Source organism: Channa argus, chromosome 9 (assembly GCF_033026475.1).
Source record: "Channa argus isolate prfri chromosome 9, Channa argus male v1.0, whole genome shotgun sequence".
In the NCBI taxonomy this organism is placed as follows: Eukaryota; Metazoa; Chordata; class Actinopteri; order Anabantiformes; family Channidae; genus Channa; species Channa argus.
Window position 1 is genome coordinate 1,283,794 of NC_090205.1, and position 26,845 is coordinate 1,310,638.

The 26,845-nt window shown below is 39.4% G+C and overlaps 1 protein-coding gene across 1 annotated transcript; it reads right to left on the reverse strand.

Moving 5' to 3' along the window:
• Positions 1–979: 979 nt before the first annotated feature.
• On the reverse strand, positions 980–2,207 carry LOC137132813 (trace amine-associated receptor 13c-like). Its single transcript, XM_067515803.1, has 2 exons — positions 2,038–2,207; positions 980–1,799 (listed from the first exon to the last, which is right to left on the reverse strand). The coding sequence occupies exons 1-2, from the start codon at positions 2,205–2,207 to the stop codon at positions 980–982; spliced, it is 990 nt and encodes a 329-aa protein (XP_067371904.1).
• Between the last annotated feature and the right edge of the window lie 24,638 nt (positions 2,208–26,845).

The following is a 26,845-nucleotide window of genomic DNA, read 5'->3' on the forward strand; positions in this document are numbered from 1 at the left end:
CTTCCACAGCATCTTTTCTTTGTTAAGGTCTGTGATCTGACTAAGCCCCTCCAAAAAGGTGGAGTACAGAGTAGCCACAGAACCAAATCAATCTCAAACTCAATTTAATACGTGTGACTGTGGACTGATGAATGTCTGAGGTCTTTGACAATTCTCTGTAACCCGTTACAACTACATGCAAATCAACAACTCCTGGTCGTAGCTCTTTTTTGTGGCACATAGCTCACATCCCTTGATGCTGCGTGTTTAAAGCAAACTGACAATGTTTGAGTGGTTTTATAAGTCATGGTAGGTCAAAATCTCCACCTCCATTCATGTTTTATTGATTGGACTCCAGGATTGCTAACAATAGACTCCATCTTGTGTTTAACTTTTCCACCATATCTTTGTATGGTTTATGCCTGTGTTAAACAAAGATCATGAGTGTGTTATATGTGCATAAAAAGTTGTTAACATTTCTGTCTTTAATAAAGATCCCTTTTTAGTCACTCCACAGTTTCTGTTTACAGCATCTTTTTGTAGTCACGTAGTATCACACTATCAGGGATCCTCTCACAGTCACATTTAGTTTAACATTTTTAAGTTACAGGTGGTAGTTGTAGATTATTCTTCTGTCTGGCACCAAACTTCTATTATTTTAATTTGACTATTAAACCTTTGCCTAAACTACAAATGTAAATTGTACCACATTCATCAAAGTTTACTTCTTATTTAGTTCTGTGTAATAGAAGTCACTGTGTGGTGCTTGTGAAAACAGACACAGAAGACAAAACTGCAGCAGGGAGTGTGTATGACTGGTTACTGATAATAAACACCATCACTGGAAATGATGAAGCATCACTTTAATCTGACAGTAACAACTTTAAGAACTGCTCATTTTCACTGCTTCAATTTGTGAATTCACTCACTGAAGAACATGAACAAATGAATTTCTTTGTCCATAGAGCAGATCACATTTCAGTCACTGCACAGTCTCTGTTTACAGCATGTTGGTCTCACAGGAGCCAGGCTGCAGTATCTGAAGAGAGAAAATGAGTCTGATAGCTTTTCTAAACCAGGGGTAGAACAAGGCGTAGATCACAGGGTTCAGACAGGGGTTAATATATGTCAGAAAAATTACAGCTGTAACAGAGGCCCTAACAGGGATATTCTGCAGAAGTAAGAAAAAAAAAAAGTAATATGGACAAAAACAAATAAAGTACACAAGTAGAACAACACCCAGAGTCCTGGCTGCTTTCAACTCAGATTTCTTAGTCATTACAGTCCCTGAATGCTGGAGTGTGACGGCTGCAACATGAGAGCGCATGGCACGAGCCTGAGACACAGCCGTCACAAACACTCTCATATACAGAATTATCATCACAGTGATTGGAGCAATAAATGACAAAACAATGTCAATAGTCATTTCAGTGTTGCTAGAATAAATAAAACATTCTCCGTAGCAGGACTTAAACCTACCTGGCTGAGCCAGATCATCTTTGTAACCCAGACCACTGTAGAGAAGACAACAGGTCCAACACATGCAAATCCATATTTTAACTTTTGTCACAGTGACTCTGGTGGAGTAATGCAGAGGGTCACAAATAGCCACATAGCGGTCGATTGATATAAGTAACATATCTCCTATTGAGGCATTGGTAAATAACGAGCATGCAAAATAATAAAGCGAACATATGATGTCACCAAGTAACCAACAGGGTGTTAATTCATGTGCCTGCAGAGGTGTTACCACAAGCCCACAGAGAAAGTCTGACACAGCCAGAGAGAGGAGGAGGAGGTTGGTGGGTGTGTGCAGCTGCCTGCAGGGAGACAAAGACATGTAATGTAATATCAGACATTAATGTAAAGTCATATGTCTTACATGTGGCACATCTGGACATTTAACATTCAAAAACATTGTCAGCAAAACAGAAAATACATCTGGTGTCAAGATGTGAAGTTATTTACACACTAACTCTAAGTAACGTTTTCTTGTAAATCAGACTGTTCACACTTATAAAAAGAATCAATTGTAAGTTTTGCTGAGTTTATCTTTACCTGAAGTGGGAGACTGAGACGATGACGAGCAGGTTGAGGACCACAGTGAAACCGGAGATGAAGTATAGCACAAAGATTAGGGCAGCCCTTGATGAATTGGTCTTTTCTCTCCTGCAGGAGGCATTGAGGATTTGTGGAAAGCAGAGCTCTGCTCTGTTCTGATCCTCCATCCTCAGAGAGAGGAGGAGGAGAAGCTGCAGCCCTGACAGCTTCTGACTAAAACTCTGTCAGACAACTGATTTATCAGTTTCTGTCTTAACCTTCATCTCACTCTCCCTCACTAATTACATCACATCCTCATATTCATCACTTTCTCTCATATTCACCTTTTCCTTACAGTTTTGATGGTATTAAAATTTGCCCCCTCATTGTTTTTTGTTGACACAACAAAGTGCTTGTTGAATTTTCCCAGTTTGTATTTATTTTGTCCAGCATGTTCCTCTGTCTACTCAGCCAAGATCCCAATTTCTGCATTTTCATCAACCTCTGCTCTCTTCTACCAATTCTTCATCCAGTCACCAAATTTCTTCAGATTCGACACCTGTTCCTGGTCCACTGTGCTCTAGCCTGACCAAAGTGCTTAGTAATATTGTAGAAGACAGACCATTTAAACTCAGCTAAACCGCTAAATAATAGTTAGTGTTTTAAACAAACATATTGATCACTGCAACACAACGTAATGCTAAACACAAATAAATCCAGGATGAACTGTGCTTGTATAGTAGAACAACAATGTCGGCCATGTTACTAACAGGAAACTTCATCTTCTTTTCCTTTAATGAATACACTTTTAAATTGGTGGGCATATAGTCACTTTAGGGGTGATGTATTTTATATGTATGTAGTACACACAATGCTGCAGAGACATATTCCTGACCAAGGTAACAAACTGACCTTTAACATGTCTCCAAGAGGATAGTCAGAGGACCTCTCCACTTAGAAAGCTTAATTGTAACACTCAGCCTTCTCTAAACCAAAAAAGACATTGAAAAGCGTGGTATGCACACTTTTCAGATATTGATTCTTCCTAAATGAAGAAGGGAGTTAATCATAATAACCTAATACAAGTAAGGACAACTCATACAGAAGCAAAACCCAAAATGTGAATTATTAATATCAGATCTCTATCATCTAAATCTGTTAGTAAATGACTTAATGAATGAGCATCTATTTGATTTATTCTGTCTCACTGAAACTTGGTTGCAGCAGGAAGAATATGTCAGTCCAAATGAGTCAACCCCCCCAAGTCATATTAATTATCATGTTCCCAGTGGTGGAGCCAGACTTTTTTCATAGGGGTGGCCAGGCTGAGAACATTGTTCAATTTATTGTGGCACAAACTAGAATGCACATAAATGTTATGTGCTAACATGTAGATGTACAATTAGCAATTTTAAAGCTCTTTTCATTAGAACTGTCAATAAACCATCTCATAGAACTTTTACAAGTTATTCTATTTACTTGGAAATAATGACTAAAAAAACAAATATTTTAGCTAAAGTCCAATATGTAACTTACAACCATAGAGGAAATATTTCAACCACTGTACATTTACATTTACATTTAGTCATTTAGAAGATGCTTTTATCCAAAGTGACTTACAAGTGAGGTACAGGCCAGCAAAAATTTAAGTCAAGGAGAAAACATCAAAGTCCTATCAGAAAAGTGGTCACATTTCACGAGAAATCAAGTGCGAGAAAGAGCACAAAGGAAATTATTTATTTATTTATTTTATTACGTGAATAGGAAGATGTGGAAAATTTCTGTTTTCAGCTGTTTTTTTGAATATTGGGAGTGAGTTTGCTGAGCGTGCAGAGTTTGGTAGCTTGTTCCACCATTGTGGGATCATTGCGCTAAAAAGTTTTGCTTGGTTTCTGCTGTGCGGTGCTGGGACCACCAGACATTGTTTGTTGGCAGACTGTAGCGGACGGACAGGACTGTAGACTTGAATGAGTGAGTTGAAGTAAGCGGGAGCTGTTGAGTTACCCGCCCTGTAAGCAAGAGACAGAGCTTTGAACCTGATGTGAGCAGCTACAGGAAGCCAGTGCAGAGATCTGAAGAGTGGTGTGATATGGGTCCTCTTTGGCTGGTTGAAAATGAGGTGAGCTGCTGCGTTTTGGATCATCTGCAAGAGTTTGATGGTGGATAGCGATAACCCCATCAACAAAGCGTTGTGGTAATCAAGATGAGATATGACCAGCACCTGTACAATGAGTTGGGTTGTATATTCTGTGATGTAGGGTTTGATCTTCCTGATGCTTTAGAGGACAAATCTGCTGCCCTAGAGACTGAGGAGATGTGGTCCTCAGTTGATCGTCGATGATGACCCCCAGATTTTTGGCTGATTTAATGGGGACAATCTCTGTAGATCCAATGTTGATGCTGATGTTGTGTTGTGTCGAAGGTCTGTCTGGGAAGACAAGGACTTTGGTCTTGGAGAGGTTGAGTTGAAGATGTCTCTCTCTCATCCAGGCTGAGATGTCTGAGAGACAGGCAGAAATGCGCAATAAGACAGTGGAGTCGTCCGGTGGAAAGGACAGGAAGAGCTATGTGTCATCAGCATAGCAGTGATAGGAAAGACCATGTGAGTGAATGATGGAACCCAGGGATGCAGTATAGACAGAAAAAAGAAGAGGACCAAGAACTGAGCCCTGCAGCACACTGGTAGAGAGGCTATGAGAGTGAGAAACATTTGGTATATCACTGTACAGGTCTTAAATGGTACTGAGAAGGATTGAGGCTAAAATTTGAGGCTAAAATTTTCCTAATAGTTATATGTGGTTATTTGACATAAAATGCTTGTGTCAAACAGCAAGAAAAATACATAAGTCATTACAAAAATTTTTTGCTCAATATATCTATATAATATGTGTGCAGGTTTAAGAATGTGAGTCATGTACCTGGTGGTGGCCCACAGTGACCAGTGAATACCAGTGACATCTCAGCTCAGATGTTGGCTCAGTAGAAATCTTTAACCTTTGTTGTTGTTTTCCAATATCAAAGTTCAAATGTTCAATGACAAATGTTAAAAAATGTAAAAGCACATTATTGACAAATACTTTGTTTTGTAAGAGGATCCCACTGCGATGTGTCAATAAAAAACATGCAGCGAGTAAACTGCAATGATGAAGATGAGGATGTGATATGAGAGACACAGAGAGAGAGAGAGAGAGAGAGAGAGAGATGAAGGTTAAGACAGAAACTGATAAATCAGTTGTCTGACAAGAGTTTTAGTCAGAAGCTGTCAGGGCTGCAGCTTCTCCTCCTCCTCTCTCTGAGGATGGAGGATCAGGACAGAGCAGAGCTCTGCTTTCCACAACTATTCAATTCCTCCTGCAGGAAACCAGAGATCAGTCAGTCTGATGTTGTCCTAATGGATTTGCTGTTCTTCATCTGTGTGTTCACTGTGACTCTCAACCTGCTCGTCATCATCTCAGTCTCCCACTTCAGGCAGAGATAAACTCAGCAAAACTTACAATTGATTCTTTTTATAAGTGAAAATGTTACTTAGAGTTAGTGTGTAAATAACTTCACATCTTGACACCAGACGTATTTTCTGCTTTGCTGACAATGTTTTTGAATGTTAAATATCCAGATGTGCCACATGTAAGACATATCACTTTACATTAATGTCTGATATTACATTACATGTCTTTGTCTCCCTGCAGGCAGCTGCACACACCCACCAACCTCCTCATCCTCTCTCTGGCTGTGTCAGACTTTCTTACTGGGCTTGATTCAATGTTAGAAGCTCACAAACAAACAGCCTGTTGGTTTCTTGGTGACATCATGTGTTCTCTACATGTTTATGTGAGCTCGATCTTTCTCTCTGTGTCAACAGGAGACATGGTTCTCATTTCAGTCGACCGCTATGTGGCTATTTGTGACCCTCTGCATTATTCCACCAGAGTCACTGTGACAAGAGTTAAAATTTGTATTTGTATTTCTTGGATCTGTTCTGTTGTTTATTACAGCATCATTTTAAAAAATGAACTAACACAACCAGGTATGAATAATTTCTGCTATGGACAGTGTGTTGTTATAATTCACTATATTTCAGGAATTGTTGACAGTGTTTTGTCAGTTATTGCTCCAGTTACTGTGATCATAATTCTGTATATGAGAGTGTTTGTGACGGCTGTGTCTCAGGCTCGTGCCATGCGCTCTCATGTTGCAGCCGTCACACTCCAGCATTCAGGGACTGTAATGAATAAGAAATCTGAGCTGAAAGCAGCCAGGACTCTGGGTGTTGTTGTACTTGTGTTCTTAATGTGTTTCTGTCCATATTACTGTATCTCGTATGTACAAATCAGTTCTAATAGCGCTTTACCTATAGCCTCTGGTCTATTTCTGTCATATATCAACCCCTGTCTGAACCCTGTGATCTACGCCTTGTTCTATCCCTGGTTTAGAAAAGCTATCAGACTCATTTTCTCTCTTCAGATACTGCAGCCTGGCTCCCGTGAGACCAACATGCTGTAAACAGAGACTGTGCAGTGACTGAAATGTGATCTGCTCTATGGACAAAGAAGAAGAAGAAGTTTTCACAAGGACCACACAGTGACTTCTGTTACACAGAACTAAATAAGAAGTAAACTTTGAAAATGACAACTATGATGAATGTGGTACATTTTACGTTGCTCTTGCAAACCCTCACTTCATTTACTCTCTGTAAGTCACTAACACCATGTAGGAGAGGCCAATGTTGAGTAACGTGTTTACAGCCCCCCAAAAATTGTACTCATAATTCAATTCAACTTTATATAGCACCAATTCACAACAAAGTCGTATAAAGACACTTTACAGAATAAAGTCAAGATTATAAAGATGTATAGAGAGAACCCAACAATTTCCCCTTGAACAAGCCCTAGTTAACAGTGGAGAGGAAAAACTCCCTTTAACCGGAGAAACCTCCAGCAGAGACATTCAGAGACCACAGACCAACAAGGAAATGCTGTGGTCTGGTGAACTATTCAGATTATTCATCATTGGTGCCTAGTTATGTTCAATATGACTCTGTTTTAAATCAAACCACATTGCATATGGTGAGTGACTTCACCAAATTTTAACATGTTTTTTATGGCTTTAGTTTAATTGCATTAATATGTACATGTACTACATAAACTAGAACCATAAAAAGTAAGTTCAAAATAAGTAAAGGTGCCCAATGTTTTTGGGGTCAGCACCAGCTTTCTTGAGCAGCCGTTTTAACGGGCTTCAGTGTGACCATTTGCCTCCACCTAGTGGGACATTTCAACAACTACAGATTGATTTTACTCAATGCATCACAAATAGATTTTCAAAGTGACCCGAGTCTTTTCCTGCTAGAAAGGAAAATGGCCAAACTGTTAATACATATACATATCATATCATATCATTTAGAGATTTGAAGTACCTGAGGGTGTTGTTTTGGATAATGGCAGCCATTTTACAGAAATGTAACTAAATTGCAGGGATCTACTTTCTATTGATTGTAATTTTTATATTCCATATCATCCACAAACTGTGGGACAAGTAGGACGCATGAATCGCACAATTAAGAAAAGATTCATAAAGACAGCTGGATTTATGCAAACGAATTGGCATGAGGCATTGCCACTAGTGCTTTTGTCAATAAAGTGAATCAAAGTAAAACCACTGGTGTGTCACCACATAAAGTAAACCCTTTCTTTAGAAGCACTGAGTAAGGAGGAAATCAGAAGCTGATTTAACACAGTTACGACAAATGCAACAAGAATATGTTAATTGTTTGTTCTTTTTTGTTTCAATGTATTCTCAGCTGATTATACTGTCTCTTCTTTTTCCAGGTGAAGAGCTTTTTCTTATACCTACTGTGCAGCCTGGTGACTACATTTTGATCCACAATTAAAAACCGTAAGTGGAGAACCCAGATACACCAATTCAAATGCTGCTTTGGATGGCTGGATACTATCGTACTTGAATTGCTGTGCAAAAGACTTTGATTTGTATGTTGTGTAGAAATGTATGATGAGTGTGTAAATAAGTATTTATATAATTCACTATTGAACACCAGGTAACTACAATAAGAGTGAAGCCTTGTAATTTACCAATCTTTCTCCTGTTGTGTGTTAGGAGTTCAGGTCATGCACCCTGTCTTTTATGTTGTGGTTTGGTTTGGTAAGGTAGTTTTTGTTAAACCTTTTAGTTTGTTGTTTTAAAGTAAATAAATTGCTAACATTTGGTTTTTGAGTATTTACCTGTAGGTTTTATCAAAAAGAATGCAAACATTTGCACTGATATAGTTTTTAGTATTTTATTATAACTTTCTTTTTATGCACTGCTTGACCAGTTTTTTTACTTTTGATAATAAAGAAACATTCATACCAGCTGAATGTGACAAATATTAAATATTATGTTAAATATACTTTGTTATACTCCTTTTGCCAGTTTAATGTAACACCTAATTTTACATGCACCCATTTAAAACTTTATTAATACAGCATTTGTGTGAAATATTTATATCTTGAGAGCCTGTAGTCTGAAGTGCTACGATTATAATTTCCAAAGAATTGCTAGTTTTCTGCATTAACTTAACTTGAAGTTTCACACAGGCTCCAGTTTTAGTTCTCATCATGGAAATCAGTTCATTTTATCGTAAAAAATATCTTTTGATATTCAGAGGCCTCAAAAAAGGAAATTCATTTTCTAAATGTGTAATCAAGTAAAGAAGAAAGTGCATAAAAATTAAGCAGCAGAAAGTAAATTTAATGTGTATTTTTGGGGATGGGCAGCAGCACAAGGACTATTAAATGTTCTGTCACGTGATTTTCAAACTTCTAAATTCATATAATTATATTTTATCCAGGGGTTTAACCTGAAGAAACTGATTGTAGACCTGCTCCCACCCAGCTGGTTTAGTTTGAGCCAAAGCAGCAGTTTTACAGAATTGTCACACCGCCTCCTTGTGGACATGGAAACAAACTGCATGTTACCCAAGATTTGGTAGTAGTTGATGGGTATGTTGAAACTTATGTTAGAGTAACAAATTATATCATATGTTTTATTGAGCAGCACAAATATGACCTGTAGGTCATGGGTTCAAATTTAACAGCTATGGAGTACTGTTGGGCAATAAACAATATTGTGATATTTTACACTATGTACAGGTGATACATGATAAACATCTCAATATTTTGAAATCACCTTTTGAAAGTACTTCATAAAACCTTTATTTGACCTTTAATGCAAACAATCAAACTACTGTGATGATTCTAATACTGTTGCCTGGTGCTTAGCTGAGTCAGTAAACATTACTACTGCAAACATGCCTTTATCAGCACAAGAAAATAATTTAATAAAAATTATAGTTTAACTATTTAAAATGAAAAACATTTTTTTCGTGTTTGATTTCTTTAGGTCACTCTCTCAATACAGCACACTGACTTTCTCTTTTCTCTTTTTGCTACTTTCCACTCACTTGAAATTAAATAGGAATGGACATTTTGAAATTTTCCAGTACTTTCTACAGGGAATCTAGGATTTTCAAGATTCACAATGCAATTAGGATACTTTAGAAGTGAGTCACAAAGTAAGCAAAAGTACATTACAGAACAGTCTCCCAGGGTATCCATCACCCATCTCACTTGGACATGCAACAGTTTTGTTATTGTCATCCATGAAGCCCCACGGTAATGGTTGGATGACCTGTGACTATCAGGGCTAGATGGATAGATGTATGTTGAGATGTAAGCTCATGAGGAATGGAACCCTAAGCGTTTGCTAGATCTAACCAGATGACTGTTAGTTCACCTTTCCTTTGTTTAGGCTCTCTGGTTGATCATTGGATTTAGATTTAGTCATTTGACAGATGCTTTTATCCAAAGTGACTTACAAATTAGTTATAAAGGCAAGTAAAAATCTAAGTCAAGGAGAAAACATCAAAGCCTTTCACAATTAGTGTTTCCGTTTAATGAGATGTGATTGCTAGAAAAAGCAGAGAGGATTTTTTTTTTTCTAATAGATTTAGGTGCATAGGAAGTTGAGTGAGAGTTCTGTTTCCGCTGCCTAGCCTCCTGCTAGTGAATGTGCGGTCCCTGGAAAACAAACGGGACGAGCTACGAGCTAGGATTACAACTCAACCGGAAATCAGAGAGTGCTGCGCCCTGATATTCACTGAGACCTTGCTCTCAGACAAAGTCCCAGAGGAAGCCATTTGTCAAAAACTCGTGGTGTGGAGATATACAGACTATTGATGAACACTGTTCGCCAGAAGTGGAGTTTCTACTGCTGAAGTGCCGTCCTTATTATCTACAGAGAGAATTTACTGCTGTGTTTTTGGCCGCTGTTTACATCCCCCTGAGAGCTAATTCCACTGCAGCACTCAGCAAACTCAATGACGTCATCAGCACGTTAGAAACGGCTCATCCTGACACTGTTTTAATTGTTGCTGACGACTTCAACCAGTGTAGTTTACGGACTGTATTCCCCAAATACCACCAGCATGTGGACATTACCACCCATGATAAGAACACTCTGGACCATGTTTACAGTAACATACGTGGTGCATACAGGGCTGCACCCCGCCCCCTCTTCGGACACTCAATTCAATTCAACTTTATTTATATAGCGCCAATTTACAACAAAGTCATCTCAAGGCACTTTAAAGAATAAAGTCCAGAGTACGCAAGTATGTAGAAGGCACCCAACAAATCCCCCTTGAGCAAGTCATAGGCAACAGTGGAGAGGAAAAACTCCCTTTAACGGGAGAAACCTCCAGCAGAACCAGGCTCAGTGTGGGCGGCCATCTGCCTTGACCGGTTGGGGTGAGTGGAAAGTGAAGGGAGAAAAGAACAGAGCAACAAAAAGCAACAACAAAACAACAAAAAAGCAACAACAAAGCATTGTACAGCTTGGTAGGACACAAAATTAATAGCATACAGTGGTGACAAATAAATGTATAGAGAAAAAGAGGAGGGGAGCTCATTGCACTGGCTGGAGTCCCCCAACACTCTAAACCTATAGCATCTTAAGTAGGAGCTAGTTCAGGTTGAGTGAGCAGTTTTAACTATAAGCTTTATCAAAAAGGAAGGTTTAAGCCTAGTCTTAAAAGTAGAGAGGGTGTCTGCTCCCCGAATTTGGATTGGAAGCTGGTTCCACAGGAGAGGAGCTTGATAGCTAAAGGCTCTGCCTCCCATTCTACTTTTGCAAACTCTGGGAACCAACAGTAGGCCTGTATTCTGGGATCAAAGTGGTCTAATCGGGCAATACAGAACTATGAGATCTTTGAAATATGATGGAGCTTGACCATTAAGAGCTTTGTATGTAAGGAGGAGGGTTTTGACCTCTATTCTAGATTTTATGGGAAGCCAATGAAGAGAAGCTAGTGAAGGTGAAATATTATCTCTCTTTCCTAATCCAGTCAGCACTCTTGCTGCAGCATTTTGGATTAATTGAAGGCTTTTTAGAGAGTTATTAGGACACCCCAAAAGTAGAGAATTACAGTAGTCCAACCTAGAAGTAACGAATGCATGGACCAGTTTTTTGGCATCACTTTGAGACAGGATGCTTCTAATTTTAGCAATGTTCCCTAGGTAGAAGAAGAATGTTCTAGAGATTTGTCTTATATGTGACGTAAAGGCCAAATGCTGGTCAAAAATAACTCCAAGGTTCCTCACCGCAGTACTGGAGGCCAAAGTTATGTCATGTAAAGTAATTATATTGTTAGACAGCATATTTCTCATGTTTTTAGGCCCAAAGAGAATGATTTCAGTTTTGTCTGAATTTAGAAGTAGGAAATTGTAGGACATCCAGGTCTTTATGCCTTTTAGACATGCTTCAAGTTTGACTAATTGGTTAGTATCTTCTGGTTTCACAGATAAATAGAGCTGGATATCATCTGCATAGCAGTGGACACTTAGACCACATCTCTTTGTTCCTGTACCCTGCTTACAGACAAATACTGAAACAAACACACCCTGTCACCATACAGGTTAAACTCTGGACCCCAGAGACTGAGAGCACCCTGCAGGACTGTTTTGCCCTGACTGACTGGGATGTGTTTAAAGCTGCAGCCACTCTGGAGGACTCTTCCATCAGTGTACAAGATTATGCTGAGTATGTGACTGGGTACATCAGCACGTGTGTTGATAACATCGTGCCCACCATACAAATCAGGAAGTTTCCAAACCAGAAGCCCTGGATAAACAGTCAGGTACGTCACATGCTGCGAGCTCGCTCTCTTGCATTTAGATCAGGCAATGAGACCGAGTACAAAGCTGCGAAGTACGGACTGAGAGAAGCCATCACAGGGGCCAAGAGGCAGTACAGAGAGAAGCTGGACAGCTTCTACTCTACTGCTGACTCGGGACGGATGTGCCAAGGCCTGCAGCACATCACAGACTACAGGACCAACACCACCAACATCACCACCTCAACAGACAGCCTGCCGGATGACCTCAACACATTATACACACCTGGACCACCCACCCCCCTCCCCTCCACCAACCGCTCACCTTTACTGCCTCATTGCTTTTTTTTTGCTCTTATTTTTTATTTTATTTTATTTTATTTTATTTCTATTTTTCGCCCTATTCTCATTTTACTTACTGTATGTACATTTAGAGTGGATGGCAAAGTAAGAATTTCATTGTGCAGGGAAACATGCTTTCTGTCTGTGCATATGACAATAAACACTTTGAATCTAGAATCTTACCAGGGCATTGCAGTAATCAAGATGTGATATGACCAGCACCTGCACAATGAGTTGGGTTGTATATTCTGTGAAGTAGGCTATCATCTTTCTGATGTTGCAGGTCTACAGGGGTTGAACATTCATCAGAGAACAACCAACTTTTGTTAGTGAGCAAGGAGATGACATATACCACCCGGGACCACTCGGTGGGGATGGAGGAGGTTTGAAGCTCAAACTGCAAGGCACACTGGACCAAAGAAATTCAGTTGTCAGTGGGCTCTGGCATATACTTTTCACAAGGCATGGGGGTAGTGGGGCAGCAGGGGTCTCTGATAACCTAGGTCACAAGGACAGTATCAGCTAGAAAAGTAGGTCCCTTTTTTTGGTATAGCCCCTTCAACATTGTTTTACCACTTTGTGATGCTGGCTGGTTCCATGAGGCTGGCAAGACTCTTCTATAATGGATCAAATAATAGCTGGGACCCCCAAAAATGTCTGAATAATGGAGACATCATGAGGTTGGACATCATGGGGTCGTACCTGTGAGTTTAACTCAAAACTGATTAAGAAGCCTAGCTTAGACTCAAAATGTGTTTTCAAATTTTAAGGCCCATCTCTAAAATTTCGGTCCTTTCTAGGGTTTGGGAGATAATTGCTTACTACCAGTTGAAATCATGTCCGTATTGGAACTGCATGGTCCACCAGAGCACCTCTTACATATGGAGTGCCTCAAGGGTCCATTCTTGGGCCTCTTCTCCCTGTGTTTACTTCCTCTTGATTCAATTCTCTGAAAACATGGCATCTCTTTCATGCAGGTGATAGTGTAATTTATGTCCCACTACAAAACAAATAACCTTACTGTAGCATGTACATGTCGAAATGTCCTTGGGTAAGACACTGAACCCCAAGTTATTCCCGGTGGGTCAGGTGAGCACCTTGCATGGCAGCCACCGCCATCAGTGTGTGTGTGTGAATGGGCGAATGGGAATCAACATTGTGCTTTGGATAAAAGCGCTATATAATCAACAATTTACCATTTACTCCACAACTCCTACAGTACGTTGAAGAATGGTTTTGCATTGGTAAGCAACTTTTTATTCAGTATTTACATAAAAGCCTTATATTTATGTTTTTTTACTATGAAAAAATAAAGGAAATATTGTTTAACATTTTCATCAAACCTTTTAAATAAAAAACTGAACACAGAACCACAGCAAACAAAGCAAATAAAGGCCAGCTGAAGGAACAGCTGAAGATTGGGCTCTTTGAGCCAAATTGTTCGCGAACAGCAAATCACTACTCTGCACACTTTGAGATTTTAATCAATCCATTCATCACAACTCGCTTAGACTACTGTGACACACTTTATGTAGGTCTTAGCTAGATGTCACTACAGCTAGTTTAAAACTCTGCTGCCCTGCTCTTAACTGGTACCAAAAAAACAGGAGCTTATTATTTCAGTCTTGGAATCACTTTGTGGGCTCCTGGTTTGAACAAAAGTTCTGCCTGAAAATCCGCTAAAAATTATATCTGTGTATAATAGTGAAGACAGAAAAGAACAGAGCAATAAAAGCAACAACAAAACATCGGGCAGGTTGGTAAGACCAGTAGCTGCACGCTGGAAGACACACAGCTTCAAAGCGGGGACACCTGCAGAAAGGGACAGAGAGAGGAGGACCGAGAAGGACAAAGACAACTACAGGAGAAAACCTTTGAGACAGGACGCTCCTAATTTTGGAAATGTTCTGTAGGTGGGAGAAGGCGGTTCTAGAAAGGACAAATCCTGGTCAAAAATAACTCCAAGGTTCCTTGCAGTAGTATTGGAGGCCAGACTTATTCCATCTAGAGTAACAATATGGTTGGACATAGTATTTCTTAGATTTTTGGGCCCAAATACTATCATACTAGAACTATGGCTCTTAGTCAGCCTGGCTACAGTGCTGAACAGAAACTGGGGGTTTTTCATGTTTTTTTCTATTAATGATGAATAATATGTTGTTATGGCATCAGAGCTTTTTTGTACATTTTTAAACAGTTTTTCCAGGCTAAATGAGATTCTTCTAACTTTCTGGAACGCCACTTCCTTTTTAAATTTCATGTTGCTTATTTTAAGTTGCGTGTTTGTGAACTATGTTGGGTTCTAATAACCACAACAGCGCTGATTACACCAGAAAGTACAGTTCTACAACAGTGAAATAAACACAGAAGTCGACTTTGTCTTTTACTTGCTGCAAGGGGAGCCGGCGGGTCTCAGTGACAGTTGCACTCACCCGAACACAGCCACTCCAAAGAGTATCCCCTTGCAAGCTCTTTTTATTGTAAACAGGACAGAACAGAGAAGGGTATGCCTTCACGTGATTGGACATTTCATGCATACATTACTTTTCTTTAAGTCAAACCATCTGGTTACTGAACAACCAGATATTCTCACCCAAGAAGGAATGTGGACACATGATGTATGTCCTGCTCTACAGGTCCTAAACTAGAAAATTTACAGAACAGGATGCACCTCCTGCTCTGTCCCAAGGGTAAACTAAATTAAGAAAGAATGTAGCGTAGAATACATACATCACACCAAGTTGACCATGTGAGTCCTGTGACTTACTATTCTTCACATAATGATAATAACACAAAGAATATAATATAGAATACAATAGAAAATATAACAAACTCCAACAAACTATACCATGGAGACCTATCACCTCTTCTGGTTTACTGCCTTCTTTTTCAGAGGGGTAACACTGTCAACTATTGTACGTAGTGAGGCTGCAGAATTGTCAAAAAGATAATCTCCTTGTGCAGGAGTAACATTAAGGAGACTACTTTCCATTGTATTAACATATGGTGAAGCAAATGATGAAGAAATAATTTCTTTAAATTTGTTGACAGCTTTTTCACTTAAGCATCTGCTATAGTGGAATTTTTCCCTAACTGCTATATAGTCCGTTATTGTAAATTCAAATGTTATTAAAAAATGGTCATACAGAAGAGAGTTGTGAGGAAATATGGTTAAATTATCCGCTTCAATTCCATACGTAAGGACAAGGTCTAACGTGTGACTAAGACAGTGAGTGGGTTTATTTACATTTTGGGAAAAACCAATTGAATCTAATAATGAATTAAACGCAGTGCTCAGGCAGTTACTGTCAGCATCTACATGAATGTTAAAGTCACCCACTATAATGACTTTATCTGTACTAAGCACTAAATCAGATAGAAAATCAGAAAATTCAATCAAAAACTCTGAATAAGGGACTGGAGGACGGTACACGATAACAAATAATAGTGGTTTTTGAGTTTTCCAGTTTGGGTGTGAAAGGCTAAGAGTAAGGCTCTCAAATGAGTTATAACTATGTTTAGGTCTAGGGTTTATTGATAAGCTACAATGGAAGATTGCTGCAACTCCTCCACCTCGGCCTGTGCTTCTAGGAACATGATAATTAATATGACTTGGGGGAGTTGACTCATTTAAACTGACATATTCTTCCTGCTGCAACCAAGTTTCAGTGATACAAAATAAATCGAATTGATGATCGTTTATTAAGTCATTTACTAACAGAGATTTAGAAGAGAGAGATCTGATATTTAATAATCCACATTTAATAGTTTTGGGGTTTTGTTCTGTAAGAGGAGTAGTCTTAACTTTTATTAGGTTATTATGATTAACTCCTCTTGTTGTCGTTTTTAGTTTATTTAATTTAGTTGTTCAGGGAACAGAGAACACTCATACTTTTGGTTGTCTAATAAAACCAGCCATATTTCTGTATAAGAAAGCTGCACCATCTGAAGTAGGATGGATGCCATCTCTCCTAATCAGCCTAGGTTTTCCCCAAAAACTTTTCCAATTGTCTATGTAGCCCACATTGTTTGCTGGACACCACCTAGACAGCCAGCGGTTGAATGACGACATGCGGGTGTACATGTCGTCACTGGTCAGATTTGGCAGGGGACCAGAGAAAACTACAGAGTCCGACATTGTTTTTGCAAAGTTACACATCGATTCAACATTCATTTTAGTGACCTCCGATTTGCGTAATCGGGCGTCATTTACTCCCACGTGAATAATAATATTACTGTATTTACATTTATCTTTAGCCAGGAGTTTCAAATATGATTCAACGTCGCCCGCTCTGGCCCCAGGAAGACATTTGACTACGGCCGCTGGAGTCTTTAACTTCACGTTTCTGACTATAATGGTGTTTATATAGTGCTTTTCTACCTATTGGCACTCAAAGCACTTTACACTGCTTCTTATTCACCCATTCACACTCACAATCACACACACACCAAAGGGGAGCTGCTATGCAGCTGGCATACCAGGCAACTAAGTTGGGGTTTAGTGTTTTGCTCAAGGACACTCCGACATGTGACCAGAGGAGCCGGGGATTGAACCAACAACTGCGAGATTGGTGGACAACCGCTCTACCTTCCTGTGCCACAGTCGGCAATTACCAGAGTTGGTTTCTCAGCAGGCTGAGTGGGGAAAATTGATTACAAACGTGAACCGACTAGTGGTTAACCTCGGGTGTCTGTTTAGCATTAGATCTCTTACAAACCGTCACCCAGCCGGACTGGCTTCCCGGCTGCTCGTGAACTGCCGGGGGACAGCTAGCAGGGGCTATGCTAGGTCGGCCCGCACCAGCTACCGGGGCCTGACTAGCTGAATTATTTTCCATGGTGCCTCCAATGCTGCAAAAACCTTACACTTATTACATATCCCATTATCAATAAAGGAGGCAGAGGAAAAACTGAACATGAGACACACCGAGCAAGTGAGAGAAGTAGAGACAGAGGGAGACAGAGAAGCCATTGCTAACCGATAACTGCTAAGCGAACGAAGCTAATATAGGTGAAATCTTGAATTTGTAAACTTTAGCTGGTTATGTTTTACAAGAGCAGATGCTTGTGTAATACAAGCGTATGTTATGACTCAAGTATTATTCTTTTGTGAAGTAATCACTTATTTAAGTAAAAATAAGACCTACAATTAATCAGTAAACAGTCCTTCGGTAGAAACCCAAGAGTGTGCAGAAACAGGAAATGACGCAATACGCTTACCACACGAGTCCGCCCAATTGACAGCAGAAAGTAAATTTAATGTGTATTTTTTGGGGATGGACAACAGCAACAGGATTATTAAATGTTCTGTCACGTGACTTGCAAACTTCAAAATTCATATAATTATATTTTATCCAGGGGTTTAACCTGAATAAACTGATTGTAGACCTGCTCCCACCCAGCAGTTTATTCTGGTCCATAGCAGCAGTTTTACAGAATTGTTACACCGCATCCTTGTGGACATTGAAACAAACTGCATGTTACCCAAGGTTTGGTAGTAATTGATGGGTTTGTTGAAGCTTAAGTTAAATCAACAAATTATAGCTTGTTTTATTGAGCAACTCTGCTCTGTCTCTATTCCCTTTCAACTGGAATCTCAGACCAACGGGACACAGTGCAAGACATCCTAAATTCCATTTACCACTTTTTAAATGCTCTACATCTGCTGTTTTTTTAAATAACTTTAAAAACCTGTACAATATAAGCTTCCAGATGACATCACCTAGAGGAGTTTTTCATCATTTGGAGTTCAGATGATGTCATCTGGAGGAGCTCTAAAAAAACAGGCTGACCATGATAACAAACTCCATAGTGTGAGCTGCAAGATGACTGTTGTGGCAAAATTCAACAATTACTAGTCACATACACCTTGAGTGTAATCCCTAAAGAAGCTTCCACATCCAGGATGTCTTTAAGGGTTTTATTATTTTTCAGAAGAGAAGTGCACCAAACAGTGTTTCAAGCCTCTATCCAGTGCAGTTCTAAGGACTTAACATATCAAACATGATTTTATATACTCCTGGTGCTGGGCAGAATACTGTGTACCCCCCCAGGCTGCTGCCTCCAGCTTTTCCCTACTATGGTAACTTTTACAAAATACGTTAAGAACATAGGAATTTGGTGTAACCTGAAGACATCTGGAGACATCTCCGTGTGGGCAGTCAACCATAAGCTTTGTTCTCCTCTACAGGCACTACTCAGGACAAAAACACACAATATTGACCTTGTGTTGTGTTGTTACAGTTGCTCTCCATGTGAAAGTAGTACGAAAGGAAAAGAACAAACCATTAATAAAGTAATAGAAACTATTGCTCAATAAGTTAGAAAAATCCAGCAAGAGGAGTAAAAATAAATGCAAAAAAAACAATACTATACAGTAAATAGTTGCTTATATAGCAATTTTATCCAAAGCACTTTACAATGTTGATTCCCATTCACCCATTCACACACACACACACACACAGCATTGGCTGCCATGAAGGTGCTCACCTCCTTGCTCAAGGACACTTCGACATATACCCATGAGCAGGGATCAAACCACTGACCCAGTGGTTCATGGTCAATTGCTAGCCCAGGGACACTTCGACATATAGCCAGGGCCGGGGATCGAACCACTCCGTTCGTAAGCAACTGCCTTTACCAACTGAGCTACAGCCGCCTCTACTACTCTCCTTTCGTCTTATTCCATGAGCTCGGGGTCGCCACAGCAGATCATTGTCCGCATGTTGATTTGGCACAGTTTTTATACCAGATGCCCTTCCTGACACAACCCTCCCCAATTTCTACCAGGCTTAGACCAGCACTGCACAGCTGGGGAGGCGAATGGGCCGTTAGGGGTTCAGTGTCTTGCCCAGGGACACTTCGACATATAGCCGATCGAACCACTCACCCTGTGGTCCGTAAGCAACTGCCTTTACCAACTGAGCTACAGCCGCCTCTAATTTCTAATTATCCATTTGGGGATGAGTTGAACAGTTTAATGGGAGAAAGGATGTCTTAAGGTGTAAAGTTCCTTGAGATGACTTTGTTGTGAAATGGCTCTATATAAATGTGCACAAGTATCTAAGAAACTCATTAGAATCTTCAATAAACACCACACTGTTCAATTCAAACCCTGTAACACCCCAAGGGAGGAACTGGTCCACTGCAAGGACAAAATACCCAGACAGAAGACAACCAGTGTAGTTTATGCAGTCCAATGGAGCAAGGAACTTACGGATTTGTACATAGTTATTAATAAACAACCACTTCAAACACATGGCACAACTCTTCAGGACAAGACACATCATTCTATCCACATCTGAAAGAAAAGGGTCAAAATGGCCTTTGAATACACCAATGTCCACATTCTGGACCGGGAAGACTAATATTTTGAATGATTTGTTAAGGAACACTTATATTGCAGTTCTTTCATTACTCCTGAGGTGGTTCCACAGTCATTGACAGTCTAAAGCAGGGGTAGTCAATTATGATGTAAGGAGAAAATTTTCTCTTGTACAAGTCCGTAGCATCATCATGTTTAAGTTGCAGTATAATTTATTTAAACAGATTTATTATAGATATTTTGAAGTAGTATTGTCACTATGTAAAGTCAACGACTCAAATCAAATGAACAAAGCTATAATTCAATGCCATTTCAAAAATATTTATTATCTGTGAAACTCTAATTGCTGAATTTAGTTGGTAAATCTTTTCAAATGTAATTTTGTGCTTTGTTTCATAGTGGCATATCACATTCCCACTTTTAACCACTGCCACCACCTCAGAGCAGGTGAGACACAGCAGTTTCGAGCTCCCCACTGGAATAATGAGCGTGTAGGCCTCAGTCCATTCCGGATTAAAAACCTGGTTTTCTCTATCAACCTTCCTGCGTTTAGCACAAACCATGACACACTGAATCACAGTTTTGCCGCTTTTCTTTCACTTGTCTTCTCACTTCTCCCTTTATATTTTTCTCTCCCTGTCACTGTCATTGTTTTCACTCTAATGTAGTTTTTTAATTCTTCTATATAGTAATTGCCTGTCGTTCTCTGCCTGTGTTTGACTTACACTCGCACCTTGACAAATTCAAATCCTAATTCCTAAACAGTTGGCAACAAGTAGTGACCAATCAGAGACAGGTAGCTTGTCCCTGTTGCTGAGTAATGGTGTAGAAACAATCTCAGAAAAGAGTCGCCGGTCAAATGTAATCTCCACCAAAAACAAATTAAAACTCATTGATATGTTCCAGCTACAGGTTAGAGTCTGGGTCTGGACCCAGACTGCGGTCCGTTTATTATTGACTGCTGGTCTGAAGTGTAGAGTCCAAAAACACACATGAAAATGGGGTGGGACAAAAACCCTGGGTGGCCATGAAGGTATCAATAACTTAACAACTCTACTGATTTTATAGCCTCTCTGAGCCAGTTAGTGAGAACTGAAGAAGCTTTTGGATGAGAGGAGACAAATATTCAAAGACTATCAGCAAGTCCAGTTGCCACTGAACAGCACCTCTGGGAGTTAGATATGACATATTTATACATGTTTTATAGTTTTATAGTTTAAAACAACTTATTTTACAGACTTTTCAGTTTGTAAAGATTTGAAGGTAAAACCCACAAAAGAATAATCTGCATGACTGATGTCAGAATTTATGTCCTTTTAAAGGTGTGTACTTAACATCAGTATTATATCGGGGAGTAAACTACTGCAATACATACACAGGAGTAATGTATTTAAGCCAAGTTGAACAAACTCTACGCTGAAAGAAAATGTCCTTTATGTTTCCATGATCTTGTGAAAAACTAAATGCTTTGTAACGTTTAATACACAGAGAAACCAGGTTATTATTAAAAAAAAGTTGCGACTAAACAAACATCATTTGAATGCTTTAATGTTTTGTAGGTGGGGGAAGCTGTGGGACAGAATTGGCTAATGAAAAGTAAATTAATGCTGATGTTTCACAGTAACTAATTAGAAATCAGGTGATTGAAAAGGTCTTTGAATCTGTACATGAAATAAACTTAACAAGATCTGAACATCTCTATTTGTTATCAACAAAGTAAAAAACAACTAACTTTCTTAGTGCAGTAGTGCTGCTTCAGAGCAGTCTACTTGTAGTACCTTTTAGACATGTATTTGGACTTTTATTTGAGTACTCAGTTTGTATACTTCTGCCAACTCTGAAACTGTCCAAATAGGTCAACACCTTCCTGTTCTGTTCTCTGGTCTGAGGCAGTTTAACACAATGATTACACTGACACTTTGAGGCCACAGGAACAAACTTCATGTTATCAAACAGTAACTATTATTATTATCATTATTATTATTATTGTTAGTCAGAAAAAAAACTTTTTGTAACCAGAAGCTAAATGAGAAACACGACAGACTCAGACTGGAAATACAGAGGTTAGATATCTGCAGCAGGGAGTGTGTGTGACTGGTTACTGATAATAAGCACCATCACTGGAAATGATGAAGCATCACTTCAATCAGGAGTAAATCCAACAGATTATCTGACAGTAACAAGTTTAAGAACTGCACATTTTTACTGTTTGGATTTGTGAATTCACTCACTGAAGATCATGAACAAATGAATTTCTTTGTCCATAGAGCAGATCACATTTCAGTCACTGCACAGTCTCTGTTTACAGCATGTTGGTCTCACGGGAGCCAGGCTGCAGTATCTGAAGAGAGAAAATGAGTCTGATAGCTTTTCTAAACCAGGGGTAGAACAAGGCGTAGATCACAGGGTTCAGACAGGAGCCCATAGACAATGTAAAGACAGCAGAGGCTGAAGGTAAACTTAAAATATTCATAAAAGTGATAAAGAAATATGGGCAGAAAGACATTAAGAAAACAACTACAACACCGCCCAGAGTTCTGGCTGCTTTAAGTTCAGATTTCTTAGTCATCACAGTCACTAAATGCTGGAGTGTGACGGCTGCAACATGACAGCGCATGGCACGAGCCTGAGACACAGCCGTCACATACAAAACTGATACAGAATTATGATCACAGTGATTGGAACAATCAATGTCAAAACTATTTTGAAAAATGCTTCCAAGTAGTAAACTATATTCACACACTCTCCATAGCAGGTATTAAACTTACCTGGTTCAATCAGATTGTAGTTCAAAGTAATACTGTAGTAGAAAACACAACAGATCCACCAAATACAAACACACATTTTAACTCTTGTCATAGCGACTCTGGTGGAATAATGCAGAGGGTCACAAATAGCTACATAGCAGTTGACTGATATAAAAACTATGTTTCCTATTGAGGCATAGAAACAGATTGAGGTCACATAAACATAGAGAGAACATAGAGAGAGAGAGGAGGAGGAGGTTGGTGGGTGTTTGCAGCTGCCTGCAGGGAGACAAAGACATGTAATGTAATATCAGACATTAATGTAAAGTGATATGTCTTACATGTGGCACATCTGGACATTTAACATTCAACAAAATTGTCAGCAAAGCAGAAAATACGTCTGGTGTCAAGATGTGAAGTTATTTACACACTAACTCTAAGTAACATTTTCCTGTAAATTGGACTGTTCACATTTATAAAAATAATCAATTGTAAGTTTTGCTGAGTTTATCTCTGCCTGAAGTGGGAGACTGAGATGATGACGAGCAGGTTGAGAACCACAGTGAAAAAACAGATGTATAACAGCAAATACATGAGGACAGTATCAGCCTGTTGGAGCTTTGGTTTCCTGCAGGAGGTATTGAGGAGTTGTGGAAAGCAGAGCTCTGCTCCATCCTGATCCTCCATCCTCAGAGAGAGGAGGAGGAGAAGCTGCAGCCCTGACAGCTTCTGACTAAAACTCTATCAGACAACTGATTTATCAGTTTCTGTCTTAACCTTTATCTCTCTCTCTCTCTCTCTCTCTCTCTCTCTCAATTTGTACATGAAGATGGAACTAGGTAAACACTATGTCTCTGTCTCTTGCCTCTGGTACTGTTCATGATTATGAACTCTTCTAAAAAAAACAAAGTATGGTGGTTTTCAGTAGACACTTTCAGAGACTTTGGACTTGGCTAAAATGCTATCACATGTCAAAGCAGCTTGTGCTGAGAGGTGCAACAGAAGTCTGGCACCTTCAAGTACAGGTGTTTGTGACACTTTTGCACAATTTACATGTAACTCTTCAGTGGTTGGATCGTTACGAGCAGAACCGTCAACGAAATAAATACATTCACTGTTGGGGAGTGGAGAGGAAAGACAATTCTGTGTAGAAGTGACATCATCAGTTTGGTGTCTGCTGCTAGACGTTGAGGTTTTTCATCCTTGTCAGTGGGAAAATGTTGAGCTGGATAAGAAACAGTACATCTTTGAGTGAGCAATATAAGGTAGGGAAAGAAGGAAATGATGAAACAATGATGAAGTATTGATGATGCCGAAAAATGTGTGTTTGCAAGAAAGACTGATTACCACATGACAAAAGAACAGTAAATAAAACTTTATTCTTGATTGCAATCCTAACGCGTGTTGGGGCGTTTGGGTCCATTTGTTTTAGTGAATAATAGTACACACTTGCCAGCATGGACCCGGTGAAGGCTCAAGACATGCAGGGGGCTGTGCAGTCCCAAGGAGCTCTATTGGGTCAAACTCAGCAAGAAGTCGAGGAGAATGTGCATAGGTTAGACGTGCTAGCTTCCTGTTTACCACCGGAGCATTTTTCTGGTGAAGCAGCCATGTGCAGACCATTTATATCAGCCTTCGTAATATTTTTCAAGCTCCAACCCGTCACCTTTGTTTCAGAGGATCAAGATTGCTTATGCCATTTCGCTGCATGCAGGGAAGGTGCTGGCTTGGGGAAGACCAAATGGGAGAAGAGGGCTCCATGCTGCTGAATGTTTGAGGCTTTTTCTAGAGATTTAGCCTTTGTGGTTAACCCCTCAGCTCCCGGGAGAGTTGTGGCCTACAGTCTATTTAAGCTAAGTTATTCCTCTCATTAAGTCACGGACTATACTATTGACTATACTATTATTCTTTGTTAGAAATCTCTCCTCCCAGACCTGCCCTGCCTTTGTAGATTCTGGTATGAAGGCCAAACTTGCATAGCTCTAGTTTGTTCACTAGGTCTGGAGATGGAGAGATTACCTAGGGAGTTTAAGGTAAAGACACTTGACTCACATTTCTCATCACATTATCTTCTGCACTAAACTGGTAAAATTGACCAAAACCATAACCACTGTGTTGAGATTCCACTACTGTAGGAGTCTAAATGCAGTTTATGTTTGGTTGATTACAGGAATTTAAGTTAATAGATAAACTGTAATTTAAATAATTCACAGTCTTTATATAAGTGGAAGAAATATTTGCAATATTCAGTATGTTTGGTTAGTTTTCTGAATCTAAATTGTGTTTGGTTGATTTTAACATGCTTTATATCAGAAAGAGACTATGATTGTTATTTTTGACTAAATAAGTACTTTTGTTCTGATAGACTACAGGGAGGGGAAGTCAGGTGACAAGTCCCGAAAACAAAGTTTTTTGGAGATTAGAAGACAGTGGAGTCACACAGTTTTCAGACCTCTCTCTTTCAGAATCTTTTTTATTCTTTTTTGGGTGTTTCTTTCGTGTCTCATGTTCTGTTGAGAATTGTGCATGTTGAAGACTTTTACACATTATACGTGTGTCTAATTAAACATGTAAATTTCATCTAGTGGTGCTGTGGATTTGTGGATGTGGAAAGAGTGACACGAGAGCGTCAAGCTAAGGCTAACGTAACTCACGTAACACCTAACTTACATCAGGTGTTAACGTGTGCACTGGCACTCGTGCAAGTGAAACGGGGGACCAGGAGAGACAAAGTGGAAAATACTCATGTAAAGCTTCATTAATCAGGCTTCAAATTTTTACTAATTAAGTGTGGGAACCTTTGCTGGTCAAGGATGAACAGGATTGTGGAAATTAGAAATTAAGAATGACTGAGAAGGCTGTAGAAGAAAACAAGAATAGGCAAGTCAATGCACGCAGACAGAAGCTATCTCAGCTAACAAGAATGATAGAGCTAATTGAGCGATTAATGGAGGAGGAAGCAAATGTTAACATTGTTAAAAATAAATTGCGAGTTGACTTTACTTCTTTGCATCAAGAATTTACTGACCTGAACTCTCAGTTGCAACAACTTATTGTTGAGGATGAATATTTGGTTGAATTATTGGTTTGAATTATTGGTTATTCATGAAGGATTTTTTTTTTGGAAATGTGAAGGATGGATGAAAGATGTGATGAAATGCTCCGAGTTGGAAAAAGAAGAGGGAGGACAACTAAAACACAGATAATAGATCTACATCATCAAATTCAATAAGTAAATGCTCAAGTAGGTCTAGATCACAACATGGAAGCTTCTCCTCTACATCTTCTTCAGTCACAATGAAGATTGTAATTGAGCATGTTGCCTTAAAGGCAAAGGCTGCAGCTTTGGAGGAGAAGTTGGCAATAGAAAAGGAAGAAGCAGAGTTTGTGGCTGAGCAAAAAAGACTATAAGCTGTAATAAAAGCTAATAAAGAAATGCATGCCATGCAGACTGCTCTTGCTGAGTCAGAAGCAAAAATGGGGATTTTCAAAAAATACAAAGACGCACAAACAGACATTAGCAGTTTTGCAATTGGTGAACATGTTAGCCAAACTCAGATGAAAGCTATGTTTCACCCACCATCACAGTACACCTCACCTACACCTAGCGAATGCTATGTGCAGCCACCAGTCCCTCAATGGACTTTGCTTGCACTAAATACAGTAAACAATGGTGAACAAGTGCTTGACAGTCTGTGCCAAGCTATTTCTCAGCAAGTCAACGTCTCAGTACCTTGTAAAGAATCACAAGGCGTCTTTACTCCCTGATATCACCATTCCAACATTCAAGGGAGATCCACTTGAGTATAACTCTTTTATCAGATCGATTGGACATGGAATCGAAAATCGTACTGATGACAATTGCGATCGCCTACAATTTTTGTTGCAGTACACAAGTGGACAACCACATGAGTTGGTTAGGAGCTGCATTCACATGGAACCTTCAGTAGGTTATGCTAAAGCAAAACAAAAGAGTGAAAGAAAAACTGAAAGAGTATTTTGGAGATGACTACAAGATAGCAGAAGCCTACATAAAGGAGGCATTAGAGTGGCAGACAATTAAGCCAGAAGATGGCACTGCACTACAGTCTTTACATTATTTCTCACAGGCTGTTCCAATGCAATGTCAGATATTAATTACTTGGAAGACTTGGATAATACAACTAACATAAAGGCACTAGCTAATAAGCGTCCATACAAACTTAAAGAAACTTTCAGGAAGTATGCTTGAGACATACAAGAAAAAAC